Here is a 22,486-nt window from a genome sequence, read left to right on the forward strand (position 1 = left end):
GGGTAGGATTGCATCAATTAGTCTAAAAATTATCGTTTTGCATGCAACTAATAATTTAACAAAACCAACCTCTGAACCACGCTCAAGGTTTCATTCTGAGCGTTTTGATATATATATTGCCTACTTTCGAAAACGGGTCCCAACGGGTGCAGAGAAACGCGAGGAACTGGAACCAGAGAAGCGGCACGCAAACCAAGGCAGTATTTTAGCATTCAAAAGGTCAAACTTTTCTCTCCTTGTGGCTGAGTATGAAGTCACCTCAAAGGGAAGAGGTGGGCCCCTTTTTGCTCCACTCAAAATGAGACATGTGGCATAGCTTTTAGGAAAAGGAAAAAGAAAATCTTTTTAAAATAAAAGCCACGTTCTCTCTCTTCATTTAGTAGAAATTCAGAAAGTTTTTCCTCTCTTCCCACGTAGCTTTTTCTTCTTCCTTCTTCTCCACCTTTGTTCTCCATTAAAGCTTCAAAATTGCTCATCACTTCTACTCCAAATTGAAAAAGGAAGCCATTTTCGGAGTCGTGAAGCGCACCTCTACGTTGTGGGACTTCGAATTTCAGGTATGGGTGGACTTCTTCTCACATGAAATTCGTGGGTATTGGGTTTTTGGGAGATATGATGGGTAGTTCTACTAGGTTTATGCCTTATGGTAGTTATTTGTGAAGGAATTTGTTGAAAGCATGCTAAACTTGACATGTTTAATGTGAGTAACGCTACCCATTCTGTTTTAGGGTTTCATGATGATGCTTTGTGATGTTTGTGTGCTGAAATTGTTGGTAGAAAACTGGTAGAGATAATGGGGAGAGTTAACCTAGGGTTAAATGTGAGAATGGTAGTGATGTGAGTGGAAAAGTGTGAGATTTTGAGGGTTTGAAAAGCTAAATTTGGGGTTAGTGGTAATTGGAGGCTAAAGTGAGTTGATCCTAGTTTAAAATGTCAATTAGGACTTGTAAGAAAGCTTGGGCAAGAGCAAATGAGAAAAATGAGTGATAAATGTGAATGCAAGAGTCATTTCTAGGGTAAATTGGGTGTTGAGGGGTCAAATTTTGAATCGGTGGAGTTTTCGCCGTAAAACCAGTTTGAGCAAGTTTAAATTAATGTTATAGACTTGTTTGAGATGAGAGTTTACTCCAAAATTACCCCATTCTCATTTTCACTTCTCAAACCTTGAAAATCCACTAAATTGATGGGTTTTAGATACCTAGATTTTGAATTGCCTTGGTCTGAAGCTTGTTTTTGGTTTAAATATGATTTATACATGATTTAGGACTTGTAGGATCCAATTTGAGCAAAATTGGATGTGGGTAAGATGAATTTCGAAATCTGCCAAATTGTGCAGCAAAAAGCTGTCAAATTTGTGCAGCAGAATTGCTCAACATGTGCAGAAAATGCTTGTGCATTGCTGGTTATGGGAAAGGTAGTACATATTAGGTTCTGGACATTTTCTAGCAGATCCCAACGGTCAAAATGTAGACTTATGTACTAGTAACCTCCAGTAAAATTTTCAAGTCGATCCAACGGTTAACGAATCGGAATGAAGAGAATGTTACTGGGGTATTTGAGTAAGGAAAGTTGTAATATGTGAGTGTGTTTTGGGTAGAGTTTTCTGCCTCTGCCCTGTTTTCTTGGTTTAGGGTAGTTCATGATATTTGGAAATTGAATTGCTTGGATATTGTGGAAGCTTGGAGGGGTTGATGGGGACCCGGTGCTGAGGGGAACGAGGATAAGGGCTACGTAGGAGTACGTGAGCTCAGTTGAAGGTGGGCAACTGGGGATGGTGGGTTCATGTTCGATTTGTGGAAGTGGGAGAGTTGATTTGCGCCATCGACCGATCGCCACCTAGTACCACATATGACGGGTACCCCATAATCCAACAAGCTTGATGTGAGAAAGCGTGGAAGAGTCAGTCTTCCTACTTTTGTTTGTTGACCACAGAGTGGTACCTGGAGATATGTCGCGGGGGTCAGGAGACCTTGGGGACGTCAGGTGGGGTGCTATTGCCCAAAACCAAGCTTGACCAATCCCGACCCAACCCGGGCATAGTCAGTCAATGAGAACCTGTGACGTACCTAAACAGGCGAGCTCCTGGCAGTCAACCAATAAAAGAATAAAGTCCACAAAGCAAGGAGGCTTGTGTGGCGGCTGGCCAGCTATGAATCTTGAGTGGTATCTGGAAAATGGCCTCTGGTAATCGATTACCAAGGGTGTGTAATCGATTACAGGGCTTAGAAATGGAGACAGGAAGTTAAAATGGCCTCTGGTAATCGATTACCAAGGGTGTGTAATCGATTACAGGGCTTAAAAATGGAGACAAGATGTTAAGATGGTCTCTGGTAATCGATTACCAATGGTGTGTAATCGATTACACAGAGTAACAGGGCACTGGTAATCGATTACCAATTGGGTGTAATCGATTACACAGGGAGATAGGACACTGGTAATCGATTACCATTTAGGTGTAATCGATTACACAGTGTAATTTGTAGATTTCCATGTGCAGAAGCTGTGTAACTCGAGTTTGGGCACTAGTAATCGATTACATACTTTGGTAATCGATTACCAGAGTGGAAATCCCTTGAGAAGGATATTTTGACTATGCGTAGCCGTTATGGGACGCGTTGTATTGTTGTCTGTATTTAGATTTCTTGTGAAAGAGTCTACCCTCTTTCTTTTATTTCTTGTAGATCGCGATGGCAGCGCAGTTAATCCATGATCGCGTGGTGATAGAGTGCCTAGAGGGAGTTTGGGAGACCCTCGAAGGCAATGAGAGGTGCCGATTCCGTGGCACGATTTGACTCACTGCTACTTCATTGGTACATCCAGAGGAACCCGCACACACGCTTCAGCAGCCTGTGGAGTGGATACTACCTACACCTACTCCATATCAACTAGTGGAGCCAATCCAAGTGATAGAGGTGTCATCCTCTGAAGAAGATCCTGAAGAGGACCTAGAGGAGCTACCTCCTGAACTTGCTATGGATGACCTTGACTTACCTGAGGATGATGAAGACCCTCTCCCTGATGTTGATTCTCTAGAGGATATCATGTCAGCATCTGAGGCAGACTCTACACAGGAGAATGGCCCTAGAGGGACAGCGAGTAGTGAAGACTCTTCATCATAGCAGACGACTCCTTAGACTAGGTTTACATACTTTTTGTGGGTGGGTGTATCTAGTTCAGACTGCTAGGTTTACTCTTTTGATTTTTGGGTGGGTAGACCTATTGTATAGAAATTTTGATGATTGTATATATGTGGCTAAAGCCACCACAATTGATACATTTGCTCTGGATGTCACTATGTATTTTGCAAACTCCCATATTTTGGACAGTTTTAGATGATGAATGTAATTATGTTTAATCTTGTTATTTGAAAAGAAAGTGTTAAAATTTTTTATTGAAAAGAGTTCATCGACCGCATTTTATTATTTTTCACGTGACGACCTAAAATGATGGCTGGTATATTTTTCTTTTTGAAAGAGCAAAATAGTTTAGAGGTTATGAGTGATCAGAAAGAAATGACTCCGAATAAAGTTGTGAACTGGCCATTCATGACTCTATAGTGATAATTTTCCTTCTGGATTTAATTACCGTGAAAAGAGAGAGAAAAAGAAAAGAAAAAAAATTCCCATGGTTTCTGTTATTTAAATTATTACTATTAAACCAGTCATTATTTAGGGACGCCACATTTTTCTCTCTTTGAGAGAAGAAGATACAATATGAAGTTCTTAGAAGAATCCTTAATTGATTTGCAAGTGTTTGACCAATGATTTGTTTTTGAGAGGATAAGATAAGACAATAAGGTTCTAAAAAACTCTCAAAACTTTTGTAGATAAGTCACATATTTATAGGCCCTTGGTGGCTTTTCAAAAACTTATGAAAAGATGTGACTTTTCAGAGTAACTTTTAAAATTTCCTCACTAGTAATCGATTACAACTATTTGGTAATTGATTTACACAGTTATGTAATGAAAAGTCATGACTTTTCAATTTAAATTTTTGTAGTTCTGTTACTGGTATCGATTACAGACAAGTGGTAATCGATTACACAGTTTTCAAATTTCAAATTTCAAACTTTCTGAAAAAGCTTTTTAAAATAATTTTACTTCTTGTACTCAATTATAATGCCTGATAATTGATTTCCAGTGGAAAAATGCCTTTTTCAGAAAATGTTAAAAATATTTTTAAAACCTTTTTATAATCCATTTAAAAACTATGTTGTGGGGCCAAACCTTTGCAATCACTAAGAGACTCTTTTAACAAAGATAAACTAAGACTTAGCTTTCTTCTTGATCTTTGTTTTCTTGGTCTTGATTTGAACTTGAAATAAAACTTGTGTTACTTTTGTCTTGGCATAATCAAAACCTTCATACACATACATTCACATTCTCTACATTTTTGATGATGACAACCAATTGAAATCATTTACTGAATAATATTTCTTTTGCGAGACGATCACTCCCCCTTAATTTTGCAATCATTGCTTAGCAGAAAATAGTTTGTAAAAAAAATATATACCCTGTACCTTACATGATTCTCTCCCCCTTTGGCAACATCAAAAAGATGAAATCATCGAAATAGAAACAATCATTCACACAATAACCAATCATTCACAGAGGAATCAACCAAGTGCTAAATATACCAAACAAAGCAAGTCGAAAATAGTATTTATAAATGACCAAAGCATTCATAGAAAAATAGCCAAAGAAGAAATAAACAACAAGTCCAAAACAAAAATATAAAGAACCAAATCCAAAATAAACCCAATGCAAAAAGTTTGAAAGATCCAGAAAATTAAAGACAGATAATGCAAGAAATCAGGACAAATATGTGATTATAAGCAATCAATATAAAATTAAGCAATAAAAAATATTTATAAGTATGAAAAATCACGAAAAACAACCATCAAATGCAATTATTATAAACATTCAAAGTAATCAATCATCATAAACAAGCAAAACAACCATTAAAAACATAAATTATAAACAATCAAAGCATTATAATCAAACAAAGTGGCAAGGAATCTAAGTTAATTGGGTCTATGAGTCCTAATTCTCTTCTAATAGCAAAGAAATTTTCTTTGGGAAGTGGTTTTGTAAAGATATCAGCTAACTGATTCTTTGTGTCAACAAATTCTAACGCACAATCCCCTTTTTGAACATGATCCCTCAAAAAATGATGTCTTATTTCAATATGCTTTGTTCTAGAGTGCAAAATAGGATTTTTAGATAGATTTATTGCACTTGTGTTATCACACCGAATGGGAATATGATCAAGCTTAAGTCATAATTAGAAAGTTGTTGTTTCATTCAGAGTATTTATGCACATAACTTCCAGCAGAAATATATTCTGCCTCTGTAGTGGATAATGCAACACTATTTTGCTTTTTACTATGTCATGATACTAGAGCAGAACCAATGAAATGACAAGTGTCACTAGTACTTTTTCTATCAATTTTGCATCCACCAAAATCAGAGTCAGAGTATCCTACTAAGTTATAAGAGGACTTCTTAGGATACCAAAACTGTAACATCCCATTTTTCGCAAATAAATTAAAAAGGTTTTTTAGTAAAAAAAATAGAGTTTTAGAAAATGGTGAGATTTTATAATTAAAAAAAAATAAGGAGAAATAAATGTATTAAAATAATGGTTTGAAGGGAAAAAAAGGGAAAGATACTTGATTTATTGATTTGATAGGAAATAAAATAGCGTATTTGTTTGTAAAATAATAAACAAAGAAAAATAGAGTAAATAATTGGTTGTGAGTACCCTAGCTATAAATAGAGGCATCTTAGGTCAGTTTTCATACTGACGATACTCTCTACGCCTCCTATTCCTCTCAATTTCATTTTCCCTTCTCCTCCTCCCAAAACCCTCTCTTTTCCCACATACCATCAAACCTGTCTCAGAAAAACAATGATCTCAGACTCATTCACCGTTGGATCATTGTGACATTTTAGCAGCAGGTTTGGAACTCATTTCCTAACACTCTCACCATTGGGAATAACGGAAACATGTCGGAGCTGAGAGAAATACCCTTTGTATCATAGCTTTTTCTTTTCCCACAAAAACCCAAAACTATCTTAGTAAAACTATGATCCTGGATTCGTTAACCGTTGGATTGTCGTGAAATTTTGATATGTGGTTCACGGTTCATTTCTCACATCTTCCCCATTGGGATTTGCAAAATAATGTTTGTGGATGGAGAAATAGTCATCACACGTAGATAGTGGAATGAAGGCTTCAATCCCTTCTCCTTCTCTCTAACGTTTGGAAACTCTATCAGAGCAATCAGAGAAAAAAATTGAGGAATCTCAAGAAACCACTAGAGATGTCTCTATCGCTGTCACAATACACACGTGAGCCCTCTTAGAGGTAAGGGATGAGTTTATCACAATTGGAGTTAGAATGAACATGTGTAGGGATCCTTAGAAGATTAAATTGGGTTTATTTTGGGATGTTTGTTGAATTTTTCCTTTATGATTATAAATACAATATTGATGTCCTGATGTGAATTGGATGATAAAATTGAGTTCTCTTGGTGTTTTCGTTTTTCATACCTATGATTTTGATATAATTGTGCGAAATTATTTGAGGGGTTTTACTTCCCATCTTGTGATAAATCTTTTATATAAATTATTATATTGAGATTATGAAATTGTGATTCAAATCATGAGTATGTGATAAATTGAACATGTGATGAAAGGTGAAATACATGTGTATTAAGATGTGTGTATTGAGTTGTGAGCTATGAACTGTGTAATCACACAATTGTAAAATCCTTTAAGGGTGATGAGTATTGTGATGGGATCCACTATGGGAACCCGACGACTTTAATCACAAGCACGATGAATTAAAATGATTTTGAAAACAATCGAGTAGTTGTGTGTATTGCATAGTTCATAGGTAAAGTGTATATGATTCATGAGGCATGATAACATGCTACTTTGGGATTATATCATTGTGATTGAGACCGAATATATGTAATAAATTCAGTATGTATTGACTTGTAATATATATGTGCATTGAGATGTTGTGTGCATTGAGTTGTGAGCTATGAATTATACAATCACACGACTATAAGACCCTTTAAGGGCGACGAGTTAATGCTAAGACCCTTTAAGGGCAGTGAGTTAATGCACGATGAGTATTGTGATGGGAACCACTGAGGGGACTCAACGAGTTTAATCATTAGCGCGACGAGATAAAATTATTTTGAGAACAATTGAGGAGTCGTGTGTTTTGTACAGCTCATAGATAGAGTCTCTAAAATATTTTTTGGGTTGGACCTGAATCAGGAGGGAGAGGCCCTGATGGACTCTTCGGAGTGTAGGCCTTGGGGGTAAATACACCTGGTTTGAGTGCTCCTTTAAGTCTGTGCCGATCCCACATGGTTGGAGCATTCTTGCAAAATAGTGTGACCCTGACTAGTCACCCTATGATTTTACCTAGTGAGAGTGACCTGACTTACTAGTGTGTGGTTTATCTTGTCATGTACTCCTAGGCGCCCGATGAGGTTTTTAACTGACATGGTACCACATTGCATATAGGATTGAGTCTTAGTGTATATGTTGCATAACGCTTGTCTATTGATCGATATTGATTGACTTGGTGATATTTTGTTTTGATCCTTGAGTACGTGAATGTTGTGAAAATGAATGAGACGTGTTATGTTGTGATATGATGTTGGGCGACAAAGTAGTGAAATAACGTGAGTTATGTTTAAGTAAGTTTTATTTTGTTTATATGATATTTATACCTACATGTTGTTTTGTTTCTCTCTATTAGTTAGGAATGTGATAACTCATTCCCCGTGTGTTGTTTGTGTTTGGATCCTGTGATGATCTCAAACTTTGTGTTCGTGGGAGCAGATGACTAGGTGAATTGCTTTAAGGAACCTTGTGTTGAAGAACGTTGGGACACAATGCTCTGATAGGATGTGATATTGGGGCATGAGTTTTGTTTAATTACATGATGTTTTTGAGCAAAAAAAAATGTTTCTGACAAGTTTATCTGGTAATAATGAAGTGAATGTGAGCCTTTTACCCTTTTGAAAGGATTTTATTTAAATGAGTTTTAAGAACTTTTAATTAATTATGATTTCTTATTTCTTTTATTATTAGTACATATATGTGTGGGATAGAGGGCTGTCATACCCTAATTTCGTCCAGGTACCATTTTTTTGGTGGCATGCAACCTTCGCTTGACTGCTTCGGGGTACTTAACACCTATCATTAGACAATCCGTGAAGTTCCGCGACATGCCGAAAGTCGAAAGGAAGCATTGTTGCGCAATCCATAAAGTTCCGTAACATTTCAAAAGTCAAAGAGGGGATGGTTGCGTAATCTGTAAAGTTTCGCGACATTACGGAAAGAAAACAAGTATCGTTACGTAATCCGTAAAGTTCCGTAACGTTACAGAAAAAGAATCAGCAAAAAAAGTAAAAGAGGGGTGTATTTAGTAAAAAGGGGTGTGCAAATAGCAACCAGGCCCACTTGGACCTTCCAGGGTGTTCCAACAGAAGGCGGTGCCTTCTGGTGGAAGCAACCAGGCGAGCTGGGCGGCAACCACCTCCCTCTTTTCCCCTATAAATAGGGAAAAGAGGGCAGAGCAAATTTGTTCAACCCTCCTGGTATTGAGGATTCACTTGAAATTAGTGAGAAAAATTGTTTCCGTGAAGAAAATCCAAGCCCAGGCACTTCCGCAACGCTTTCAAGACGTTTCTGTGAGCGATTTCGTGAAGATTTTCCACCATTCTTCATCTTTCTTCGGTCTTCAACCGGTAAGTTCCCGAAATCGAACCTTTCAATTCCTTCTATGTACCCTTAGTGGTCCCCACTTGTTTCACGTGCTTTTATTTTTATTTCGTTTACTTTCCGTACTCCGTTTTGACGTGCTTTAACCATTTTATTTAAGCCATTTTCTCACCTAATCAATAGTAAAAATGAATTTCCACCGATCATTTGAGTTGTAATATCTTTTAATCTTTGTTAGAATAAAATCCAACCAATATTTCATGTCGTAACCACGTTTAAAACCAAAAGAGGCAAAATAATAATAAAATAATCGAAAATATCTTTGAATAAAATAATTAAAAAAAATCAATCGAACGCTTTTCTTTGGGATTTTTCTTAATTGAATCGACTAATAACCAAAGTGAAACTAAGACTAAAATCAACTCATAAATCAAGCTTTGTCCATAAAAATCACCTAAAAACCATTTTTAGGTCCAACGCCTTAAATGGTCCTCTTTGCTTTTATTGGTTAAACATGGACTTTCGAAAGCCTAAAATCAACACATAACTTTGTCACCTCTTTCAAAAACCAAGAGATCATTAATGGTCCAATACCTTAATATTTTCTCTCCTTTCAAAAAAATCAAAAGATCGTTTAATGGTCCAACGCCTTAAACGAATTTTGTTTGGTCAAAATATATCTTGCAAAAAAAGATAAAAACAACTTAACCAACGTTTAGTTCTCGAAGAACTACGTAGGTCTGATTTCCTTACCACAATTGAGGAATACGTAGGAGCAAGGGAAACACCCTTGTCGACCACAAAAAGATAAAAAACATAAAAGGCATAAAAAGACATAAAAAGCGTAAAAGATAAAATAACACAAATCGAAGTCATGTTTGCACACTCGATCAAAGGCTACCGTCCCTTGTGACAGACGCGTGGGGTGCTAATACCTTCCCCGTTCGTAAATACAACTCCCGAACCTTTCACACTTAAAGTTCGTAGACCACAGCTTTCTGGTTTTTCCGACGTTTTTCTCGAATAAACGTTGGTAGCGACTCCGCGCGTTTTCCTCCCATGGAAGACGCACCCGTGAGCCCCGCGTCGCCCTCCCGCCGAAGGGTAGGTTGCGACAAGGGCGTTATAATAACCCTAGATTTATAATGCCTAACAAATATCTCATTATTCTTTTAACGGCACTAAGGTGAGATTCTTTGGGATTTGCTTGATATCTTGCACATTTACAAACACTAAACATTATATCAAGTCTACTTGTTGATAAATAAAGAAGAGATCCAATCATACCTCTATATTTCTTTATGTCTATTGACTGATCAATTTCATCTTTATCTAGATAGCAAGCAGTGTTCATAGGAGCGGCCATGTGTTTAGCATTTTTCATCCCAAACCTGTTAATTAGTTTTTTGCAATATTTTGACTAACTAATAAATATTCCATTCTTTGTTTGCTTTATTTGTAGTCCAAGGAAGAAATTTAACTCACCCATCATGGACATTTCAAATTCATTTTGCATATCTTGAGAGAATTCTTTGCATAGAGAATCATTAGTTGACCTAAAGATTATATCATCAACATATATTTGTACTAAGAGAATATCATGCGATTTTCTTTTGATAAAGAGTGTGGTATCAACATTTCCTCTTGTAAAGCCCTTTTCTAAAAGAAATTTGCTCAATCGTTCATACCAAGCCCTATGGACTTGTTTCAAACCATATAGAGCCTTTTTCAATTTAAAGACATGATTGGGCTTTTCTGAGTTTTCAAAACCAGGAGGTTGATCAACATAAACTTCTTCTTGGATGAAACCATTTAAAAAAGAACTTTTAACATCCATTTGATAAAGTTTAAAATCCATTATGGATGCAAAGGCTAATAACATTCTAATGGCTTCTAATCTGGCTACTAGAGCATATGTTTCTTCATAATCTATTCCTTCTTCTTGTTTATACCCTTTAGCCACTAATCTAGCCTTGTTTCTAATAACTATTCCATGTTCATCCAATTTTTTTCTAAATACCCATTTAGTTCCTATGATTGGATGATCATTAGGTTTATCAACTAATTCCCATACTTGATTTCTTTCAAATTGATTCAACTCTTCTTGCATAGCAATGATCCAATGTTCATCAATTATGGCTTCATTTAAGTTTTTAGGTTCAATTAAAGAAACAAAAGCCATATTATTGCATGCATCTTTGAGAGAATGTCTAGTTGTTAACCCTTTTGATATGTCACCGATGATATTATCAAGAGGATGATATCTTGAAGTTCTCCACCCTTTTGGAAGATTTGTATCTGTACTTGTTTTAATTTCATCAATTTGAGAGTCTTCATTATTTCCATTTCCTTTGCCTTTGTGCCCTTTCTTATGAATGTGCATATCTTCTAAAGAATCTGTAATATCATCAAGTGTTTCCTTTCTTGACCTTATAGGGTTAGTCTCATAAAAAACAACATGAATAAATTCTTCAATAATCATAGTTCTTTTGTTTTAAATTATAAAAGCTTTACTATTTGGGGAATAGCCAAGGAATATACCTTCATCTGATTTTGCATCAAACTTACCTAAGTTGTTTTTCCCATTGTTTAACACAAAACACTTGCATCCAAAAACATGAAGATGAGAAATGTTTGGTTTTCTTCCTTTGTACAATTCATATGGTGTTTTCTTTAAGATAGGTCTAATTAAAGCTCTATTCATTATATAACATGCAATATTAATAGCTTCAGCCCATAAATACTTAGGAAGATTTGTATCATTTAGCAAAGTTCTGGCCATTTCTTCTAAAGACCTATTTTTCCTCTCAATAACTCCATTTTGTTGAGGGGTTCTAGGTGCAGAAAAATTATGTTCAATACCATTTTCATCACAAAATAATTCAAAATATTTATTTTCAAATTCTTCTCCATGATCACTCCTAATGATCCAATGTTAAGATTTTTCTTGATTTGAATTAGTTTAGCAAGTTTCTTAAAAGCATGAAAAACATCACTTTTGTGAGTAAGAAATAATGTCCATGTGAATCTTGAATAATCATCAACTATAACAAGGGCATAGTAATTTCCACCAAAACTCATGATTCTAAAAGGACCAAAGAGATCCATATGCAAAAGTTGTAAGGGTTGAGTGGTAGAAACAATATTTTTTGATTTGAAAGAGACGCTTACTTGTTTTCCTTTTTGACATGCATCACATAATCTATCTTTTTCAAATCTGAGTTTTGGTAACCCGATTACTAAATCTTTAGAAATTAATTTATTTAAATGTTCCATATTTATATGAGCAATTCTCTTATGCCATAACCATGAATCATTATCTTTGCTTAAAAAACATTGAACATGATTTGATGTTTTATCTAAATTTATCATGTATACATTATTAGTTCTATATCCTTTATGTTTTATATTCTTGTCATCTTTATTTTCAATAAAACAATTGTGAGAATCAAATGATACTAGAAAGCCTTTATCACATAATTGGCTAATACTTAGTAAACTATGCTTGAGACCATCAACAAGTAAAATATTTTCAATGGAGGTAGATGGATTTGTACCTATTTTTTCAACTCCAAGAATTTTACCTTTGTTGTTGTCATCATAAGTCAGATGTCCACTATTCTTGGGAGAAATATGAGTAAACTTTGATGTATCTCCCGTCATGTGTTTAGAGCATCTGCTATCAATGTACCAATTTTTCTTCAAAGAGTCATTCATTCATATAATCATACTTTTGACTTAGGTATCCAAATTTTATTGGGTCCTTGAATGTTAGTTTTGATAAAAGATCCTTTTGGAACCCATATCATTTTAATATTATTACTATTTTTCCTAAAATAGCATGTAGATGCACTATGTCCTTTCTTACCACAGTAAAAACATGTCAAGAAAGGAGAACTATTCTTTTCTTTTGAGTAGATGCAAAGAAGTTTTTATATAATTTTTGTTGTTTGTCAGGTCTATATCCTAATCCAGCCATATCAAACACACATCTTTGCTTTCCTGGTATAATATCTAAATTATTTTTGCCAACGGTAAATTTGGCAAGAGAATTTTTCAGATCTTTGATTTCTTCTTTAAATTTGTTACAACATTTTACATGAGTTAGATGCTTCATTACTATCTTGTATCAATTTTATGGTAGAAGAATGATTTGTATTAATGGGTTTTAAAGTTTTGATTTCAGTTCTAAGATTTTCTAATTCTTCATTTAATTTCAAAACTTCCTTTTCTAAATTTGAAATAGTTTTCTTAGAAAATGAAACTAGTTTGGCAAGTTTGATTGATTCTTTATGTAAGTCATTGAATGCATCTTGAAGTTCTTCAAAGGAAATAGATAAGTTATTGTTAGAAGATGTTACCTCTTCTTCGCTTTTATAGTTTTTGGTCATGAGACTTAGATTCACGACTTCATTTTCTGATTCTTTGAATGAATCCATATCGTTATCTTCCCAAGTGATGTAAGCTTTCTTTGCTTTCTTATCTTTGAAGGTTTTCCTGTCAGTTTTTTCCATTCTTTTCTTGAAACTAGGGCAATTAACTCTCAGATGTTCAGGTTGATTACATTCATAGCACTTTGGAACAGAAGATGAATCTTCTCCTCTTTTCTTTGAATTGAAGTTTATTCTTCTTTGATTTCCTTTGTTCCTTAGAAACTTATTGAATCTGTTTACAAAGAAATTGAAACCATCATCTTCTTTTATTTCATTCAAGTCCTCTTTGTCACTTTCTTCTTGAATAGAAGATGAGGCTTTAAGTGCAATTCCTTTATTTTTCTTGTCATTTTATTCATGTTGGTTTAGTCTCATAAGTTCCATTTCATGTTCCTGAAGCGTTCCAAAAAGAGTTGCAAGAGACATGTTTACAAAGAAACTAAAATCATCATCTTCTTTTATTTCATTCAAGTCCTCTTTGTCACTTTCTTCTTGGATAGAAGATGAGGCTTTAAGTGCAATTCCTTTCTTTTTCTTGTCATTTATTCATGTTGGTTTAGTCTCATAAGTTCCATTTTGTGTTCCTAAAGCTTTCCAAAAAGAGTTGCAAGAGACATGTTAGTGAGATCTCTTGATTTTGCAATTGCAGTTATGTTTGGTTGTCATTCCCTGCTTAAACATCTTAGTACTTTGTTAATGAGATCCTCATTAGGAAATATCTTTCCTAATGATGCAAGATGATTAACTATATGTGTGAATCTCTTTTGCATATCCTATATGGTTTCATTTTGATTCATTCTAAAAAGTTCATATTCATGTGTTAGGGTGTTTATTCTAGATCTCTTTACATCAGTTGTTCCTTCATGGGTTACTTGCAATGTATCTCACATTTCTTTTGTATTCTTACAATTTGAGACTCTAAAGTATTCATCCAATCCTAATACAGAGGTAATTATATTTTTAGTCTTTAAGTTATATTGTACCTTTCTTCTTTCCTCTTCATCCCATTGTTCCCTAGGTTTTTCTATAGTTGCATTTCCTACTACCATTGTAGGGATGTAAGGACCGATTTCAATGGCTTCCCAGATGTTTAAATCTATAGCCTCTATGAAGATTTGCATGCGGGTTTTCCAGTAATGATAACCCATACCATTTAATATAGAAGGTCTATTAATGGAGTTTCCTTCGGGAAATAGGAAGTTTGATGAGGCCATAATTATTCTTGAAGTTTCTAAACTTTATACAAGAATCAAGCTCTGATACCACTTGTTGGACAAGTGGCCTCAAAAACTTAAGGGGGGTGAATTAAGTTAAAAAAATTTCTCGTTTAATTGAATTCTAAATCCCCTTTTAAATCTATATGTTAAGAATATTGAAGATGAAGATCAAAGTTATATCCACAAAATACTTCAAGTGTGCAAGATAAATAAAATATGCAAGATAAAGTAATCAAGATAGGGAAGAGAGGAATGCAAACTCAGTTTATCCTGGTTCGGCCACTTCTTGTGCCTATTTCCAGTCCTCAAGCAACCCACTTGAGATTTCCACTAACTTTGTAACAATTCTTTTTACAACTTCTGAACACCCGAGGGATTCCTTTCCTTTGTGTTCAGGAAAATCACAATTCAAGAGACAAACAACCTCTTGATCTCAATAAGTTTTTAAAGAAAGTACAAATGTTTTTCTCTCTTTTAGAGAAAAAGATACAAGATGAAGTTCTTAGAAGAATCCTTAATTGATTTTCAAGTGGTTGGCCAATGATTTGTTTTTGAGAGGATAAGATAAGACAATAAGGTTCTGAAAAACTCTCAAGACTTTTGTAGATAAGTCATATATTTATAGGCCATTGGAGGCTTTTCAAAAACTTATGAAGGGATGTGACTTTTCAGAGTAACTTTTAAAATTTCCTCACCGGTAATCGATTACAACTCTTTGATAATTGATTACACAGTTATGTAATGAGAAGTCATGGCTTTCAAATTTGATTTTTTGTAGTTCTGTTACTGGTAATGGATTACAGAGAAGTGGTAATCGATTACACAGTTTTCAATTTTCAATTTTCAGTTTTCAAATTTCAAATTTCAAACTTTCTGAAAAAAAATTTTAAAATAATTTTGTTTCTGGTAATCGATTACAATGTCTTGTAATTGATTGCTAGTGGGAAAATGCCTTTTTCAGAAAATGTTAAAAATATTTTAAAACCTTTTTATAATCCATTTAAAAACTATGTTGTGAGGCCAAAGCTTTGCAATCACTAAGAGACTCTTTTAACAACGATAGACTAAGACTTAGCTGTCTTATTGATCTTTGTTTTCTTGGTCTTGATTTGGACTTAAAATAAAACTTGTGTTTCTTTTGTCTTGGCATCATCAAGACCATCATACACATACATTCACAAACATCGCTATATTGTCGTAACAACCCATTGTCTTTTGAACCATGGATCCCTCCCACTCAAGTTTTGGTGTTATACATTGTAAATCGCAACGTGTCTCATCAATCGGATGCCCTCTCTCACACTAAACGAAAAGTCTCCATTAGAAGTCTTGTTTCATCGTCCATCAAATTATAGTAAACTAAAAGCTTTTGGTTATCTTTGTTTTCCCTGGTTCACTCCATATACAACTAACAAACTTCAGACCAAGTCTGTACCATGTGTTTCTTAGGTTACAATCTTACTCAAAGTGCATATCTTTTGTTATGATCTTTCAGAGTCTAAGTTGTTCACCTCCCGTCATGTTGAATTCATTGAAGATGTTCTTTCGTTTTCCTCCACTTCAAGTCAACAACACATGATCCATAACCCTCAAATTCAAAATTCACAACCGAATCTTCCAAATCCAACCTCCACCAATTCCAACAAACAATTCAAATTCCAGCTTATATTTTAATATCAACATTGTACCCACCCAAGCACCTCAATATCAACCACCTTCAAATTCAAATTCCACCTTCTCACAATTCCAGCTTATCTTTTAATATCAACATTGTACCCACCCAAGCACCTCAATATCAACCACCTTCAAATTCAAATACCACCTTCTCACAATTCCTGCTTATCTTTTAATATCAACATTGTACCCACCCAAGCACCTCAATATCAACCACCTTCAAATTCAAATTCCACCTTCTCACAACTAACAATTATCTACTGCCACCACTGAACCTATCTGTTAGTCGTCATCTATGACTAACTTTTGTATAGAAAAGTGTTATAAAATGTTTGTCTTTCCCCAATTTATGGTTCTTTCTGTAGGTTTGTACATATTTTTACGTTTAGCTTAATTTTGTTCAGTAGAAATGCCCAACATTGTGAATGTTTCAACTTCAATTTCAAGTAAAAAGGATGAAATTTGTGAAAACCAGTAGCTGGTGTCTTGCTAAGCGAGGCCTGTGCACTTAGTGTGAGTCATGTGCTAAGCGAGGCACTCAGCCCGCTTAGCGGGTTGGGAGAATCTGAGAAGCACATGTGCGCTCAACGCGTCATCAGCTCGCTTAGCGAGGCATTTGTCTCTTCATGTGCTAAGCGCGCCCAGCTCGCTTAGCGGATATTCACTAACTCGCACTAAGCGTGAAAATGGCGCTAAGCGAGCCTTCGAGGTCAGAAAGCCCTTTTTAAGGCTGAAGTTGGAAAACTCAAGAGCGTGAGAAGAAGAAGAGAGAGCGTAACAGAGGCACAAAACAAAGCAAGGAAGCCAAAAATCTCAGTTTTCAAGAGGATTTTAGGTTTAGGAGTAATTTCTAGGTTCCTAGAGGTGGAGGAGACATCCCCACCACTGTGTAATCTATTATTTTCTTCTTAAACCCTCATCTTGTAGCTGAAAGGTGCTGCCTTGTGATGGAAGGCTAAGTATCTTTGTTGGGAAATTCTACTGGAACTTGATGTAAATTCTTAACTATCTATTTAAAGTTGTTTTATGTGTTCATTGCTTCTATCTGCACTTAATTATTGCATATTTTTGGTCTGATCACCCATTGGTGTGTAAAGTTAGGATTTTTAGCATTGGAAAATAGATTAATCCTTAGAACTGGATAGAGCAGGGCTAAATAACTACATTGCTAGACATAGAGTGCAGGGTTTTAGTTTTTGTTATGTTGTGATCGTAATGCTATTCAATTAGGCTAAGTTCGACGAGACATCCGAGAATGAGGTTTAATTAGAATTAGTCCATTCACGTAAGGAATCGGTGATTGGTATTTTAGTCCTCAGCATAGAACACAAAAATAACATTAAATAGAGAAAAATATTTTAGTTACATCAAACGCTCAGTAGAAGGACCCAACGTTTTAACCATATGTTTTCTCTCTCATTTTGATAAGTGTATTTGTAGTTCTTTTAGATTTACAGCACATACATTTTTTATTTAATTCTGTTTACATGGCTTTATATCAATGTCTGCTGATTGAATGAGAGTTCACCAAATGAAACCAGTTCCCTGAGATCGACACTCGGTTCTTACCATTTTATTATTACTTGCACGACTCGGTACACTTGCTAGTTAGATTTACGCACCCATAATAACAAGCAACACCAGGGCATGAAAAAAGTTTTTGGCACCGTTGTCGGGGAACTTCTTTCCATTTGGAGAAGTCTAGTTCAGTTTGTAGGCATCAGTTCTTTATTCGTTGATTATTTGTTTGTGTGAATATTTAGTTAGTTTAGAAATTTGTTTTTCTCTTGAATTGGTTAACCACTCTTTTTGCTAGTGATTTATATGCGCCGTAGATCTTTTGCAGGTGATTTGGTTGATTTGGACTTGGAGATTGAAACTACTTGTAGAAGAAACAACGCAGAAAGGCAGAGAAATTTTTTGCAAGAAAGGGCAGTACCAATTCTAGAGGAACCTCGATCTTCTGAGTTGTCTTCCAGTTTTCCAGAAACAAAGGAATCCGAAACTGCAGTCTGAAGCTGACATAATGGCTGAAGAGCAACCTACAATAGTAACCCTTGAAGACTACTCAAGTTCTATGGTGCCGCAGTTTTTCACTAGCATTGTGCAACCAGAGGTTCAAGCACAGAACATTACCTATCCACATTCTTTGATTCAGCTTATACAGGGCAATTTGTTTCATGGATTGCTAAATGAAGATCCTTACGTGCACCAAGAAACATACATTGAAATATGCAACACTGTGCGAATTGCTGGTGTGCCAGAGGATGCTATTAGGCTTAGCTTATTTTCATTTTCACTATCTAGAGAAGCCAAGAGGTGGCTACATTCATTCAAAGGTAATAGCTTAAGGACTTGGGATGAAGTTGTGGAAAAGTTTCTGAAGAAATATTTCTCGGAGTCCAAGACTGCAGAGGGAAAGGATTCCATCTCTTCCTTCCACCAATTTCCAGATGAATCCTTGAGTGAGGCTCTGGAAAGATTTCGTAGTCTTCTTCGGAAGACTCCCACGCATGGATTCTCTGAGCCTATACAGCTGAACATTTTCATTGACAGGTTAAGGCCGCAGTCGAAGCAACTACTTGATGCTTCTATAGGAGGTAAAATTAAGTTGAAGACTCCTGAAAAAACCATGGAATTAATAGAAAACATGGCTGCTAGTGATCACGCTCTTTCGTGACAGGACACATATTCCCACCAATAGAAGTTTTCTTGAGGTATCATCATAGGATGCTTTGTTGGCATAGAACAAGTTGTTGTCCATGCAGCTTGAGGCTCTAACTGAAACACTAAGTAAGTTGTCAACTCAATTAAATGCTAGTCAACCTTTACTTTCTACTGTTTTGCAGGTTACAGGTTGTACTATTTGTGGTGGTGCTCATGAGTCTAGCTTATGTATTTCCACTGATGAAAATGCTCATGAAGTAAATTATATGGGGAATCATCCCAGACAAGGTTATAATGCAGGCGGATACTCAGGTTTTCAGCATGGTTTGAATTTTAATCCGCAGCAAGGGCAATGGAGAGCCCACCCTGGCAATCAATTCAACAAAGAGCAAGGTGGACCATCTAATAGGCCTCAACAACAAAGGCCTAGACTATATTAGAGAACCACAAAAGTTGGAGGAGAGCCTTGCTCGGTTTATGCAGGTTTCAATGTCCAACCATAAGAGCACGGAGTCAGCCATCAAAAATCTGGAGATCCAGGTGGGGCAGTTAGCTAAGCAAATAGCTGACAGCTCTTCCAGCAAATTTGGAGCAAATACAGAAAATAATCCAAAGGAAGAGTGTAAAGTTGTGATGACCCATGGCAGGATGGCAACCATGGCTGAAGAAGAAAAGGATGAAAAGATGGTGGATGAAGAAAAACAGGAGCTGGTAATTGAACCAACACATGAACCGGTGGACCCTTTTTGTGAACTTGAGGAGGTGGAAGATGAAGAGAATGACCAAGAAAAAGAGACACCAATAAGTGTGAATGAAGAGGAGAATAAAGAAAAACAAAAACAAAAACAAAAAGAAAATGAAAAAAATGAAAAAGAGAAAGAAGAGAGGAGAAAAACTAAAAGTGAGTTGGCTCGGGAAAAGAAGAAAGAGGCAGCTCCAACTGAAGGGAGAGAGGTGCCATATTCATTGGTAGCTTTTAAGAAGGATAAGGAAAGACATCTTGCTTGGTTTCTTGACATTTTCAAGAAGTTGGAGATCACTATGCCCTTCAGAGAAGCTTTACAGCAGATGCCGCTCTACTCTAAATTTTTGAAGGATATGCTAACCTGAAAGAACAAGTATATCCATGGTGACATAATTGTAGTGGAGGGAAACTATAGTGCTATGATTCAGTGGATCCTTCCACCAAAGCACAAAGATCCTGGAAGTGTCACTATACCATGCTCTATTGGTGCCGTGTCTGTTGGCAAAGCTCTTATTGACTTAGGAGCTAGTATAAATTTAATGTCACTCTCTATGTGTAGCAGATCGCTCCATCACCAGGGCGTATGGAGTGATAGAGGATGTTTTGGTTCGAGTTAAGCATATTACTTTTCCTGCAGATTTCGTTGTAATGGACATCGAAGAGGACTTTGAAATCCCTTTGATCTTGGGACGTCCCTTCATGTCAACCGCCAGTTGTGTAGTAGATATGGGGAAAGGTAAACTAGAATTGAGTGTGGAGGATCAAAAAATTTCATTTGACTTATTTGAAGCAATGAAGCACTCAAATTATGAGAAGGCCTGTTTTTATGTGGAAAAGGTGGAACGGGAGATAGAATTAGCAGCTATAGCCATGGTACTACAGTCTCCTTTGGAAAAAGCATTGAATAACCATGTAGAATGTCTGACCAAGGAAGAGGAAGAAGAGGTGCAGGCTTGTATTGAAGAATTAGATGGTGCAGGGGAAAAGTCTACTCGACATGCAGTGTTCGAAGAATTGAATAGCAGTAGGCCAACAGAAAAACCCAAAGTAGAATTGAAGACTCTGCCTGCACACTTGAAATATGTATTCTAGGAGGAAAATAAAGCCAAACCGGTGATAATTAGTAGCTCTTTGAGGAAGGAAGAAGAGGATCATCTGGTACAAGTTTTGAAGAAGCACAAATCAGCTATTGGATGACACATTTCTGATTTGAAAGGTATTAGTCCATCTTATTGCATGCATAAGGTTAACATGGAAGCTGGTTACAAGCCAGTGAGACAACCCAAAGACGACTGAATCCAGTTATGAAAGAAGAGGTAAGAAATGAAGTACTCAAATTGCTGGAAGCAGGACTCATTTATCCAATTTCAAATAGTACGTGGGTTAGCCCTGTGCAGGTTGTTCCCAAAAAGGGAGGTATGACAGTAATTAAGAATGAAAAAATGAACTAATTCCCACAAGGACTATCACCGGGTGGAGGATGTGCATAGATTACAGGAAATTGAATGACGCCACTAGGAAAGACCATTATCCACTTCCCTTCATGGATCAAATGCTTGAAAGACTCGCAGGGCAATCATTTTATTGCTTTCTAGATGGATATTCTGGCTATAATCAGATTGAAGTGGATCCTAAAGACCAAGAGAAGACAACTTTCACTTGCCCCTTTGGTGTGTTCGCTTATAAGCGTATGCCTTTTGGTTTATGCAATGCTCCTACTACTTTTCAGAGGTGTATGATGGCAATCTTTTTCGATATGGTGGAGAAATGTATCGAAGTTTTTATGGATGATTTCTCTGTCTTTGGCTTGTCTTTTGATTGTTGTTTATCGAATTTGGAAAGGGTGTTGCAGAGATGTGAAGAGTCCAACTTGGTGCTTAACTGGGAGAAATGTCATTTTATGGTTTAAGAAGGCATTGTGTTGGGGCATAAAATTTCTGTGAGAGGAATTAAGGTAGACAAAGCAAAGATTGATGTCATTGAGAAACTCCCCCCTCCAGTAAATGTCAAGGGAGTAAGAAGCTTTCTAGGACATGCTGGGTTTTATAGGCGATTCATAAAAGACTTTTCAAAAATTGCCAAACCACTCAGCATCCCTCCTCCAGTAAATGTCAAAGGAGTGAGAAGCTTTCTAGGACATGCAGGGTTTTATAGGCGATTCATTAAAGACTTTTCAAAAATTGCCAAACCACTCAGCAATTTACTGAACAAGGATGTTGTGTTTGCATTTAATGAAGACTGTTTGGAAGCTTTTAATGCTCTCAAAACCAGGCTAGTATCTGCCCCTGTGATTACAACACCAGATTGGGGGCAAGAGTTTGAATTGATGTGTGATGCTAGTGACTATGCCGTAGGTGCTGTACTTGGGCAGAGAAAGGGCAGAGGTTTCCATGCCATCTATTATGCCAGCAAAGTCTTGAATGATGCACAAATCAATTATGCTACTGATGTGCCATCATTTTCTTCTATTTCTTAAACCCTTTTTGCACCATTTTAATTACTGATTAGTCTTAATTGTCAAATTAATTAGGCAGTTTTATTATTTGGGCTCATTTAGCTAATTTGATGTTTTTAATCTAATTTCAGGAATTAATAAAACATTGGGCTTAATCCGGATTTTGGTTGTGGACTTGAAGAGGGCAAATAAAGCAGCGCTTACCTCAATTAATTTCTAATTAGGAGATTGCAATTTTATTTTATGTGGTTCAGTGTTTATTTCATTTTGGGCCAGAATAATGTAATAGGGCCCAGTGATTTTGAGTGACTCTTCTAAATAGCAGCCTTGGGATTCATGCAAGGCTATTCTGTTAGACTATTATTCAGAGCATAGGGTTAAGGGTTTTATGTTTTCTGTTCTAATGCTACTGTTCACGTAATGCAATTTTTCATTTTCTGCTTCTAATTACAATTTCGTTCTTGTTTATTCTTCTGCCTTTAGTTTCATTTACGTTTTTTGTTCTTAGTTTCATTTACGTTTTATGCTCTTATCTTTATTTACGT

General features: G+C 36.0%; 1 protein-coding gene across 1 annotated transcript; it reads left to right on the forward strand.

The window, feature by feature from the left end:
• The first annotated feature begins 18,100 nt into the window (after positions 1–18,100).
• On the forward strand, positions 18,101–20,578 carry LOC114404988. Its single transcript, XM_028367693.1, has 5 exons — positions 18,101–18,750; positions 18,924–18,998; positions 19,086–19,546; positions 19,886–20,014; positions 20,124–20,578. Exons 1-5 carry the CDS (start codon positions 18,101–18,103, stop codon positions 20,576–20,578), a joined length of 1,770 nt encoding a protein of 589 aa, XP_028223494.1.
• Positions 20,579–22,486: the final 1,908 nt, after the last annotated feature.

This window comes from Glycine soja, chromosome 3 (assembly GCF_004193775.1).
Source record: "Glycine soja cultivar W05 chromosome 3, ASM419377v2, whole genome shotgun sequence".
Lineage (NCBI taxonomy): Eukaryota > Viridiplantae > Streptophyta > Magnoliopsida > Fabales > Fabaceae > Glycine > Glycine soja.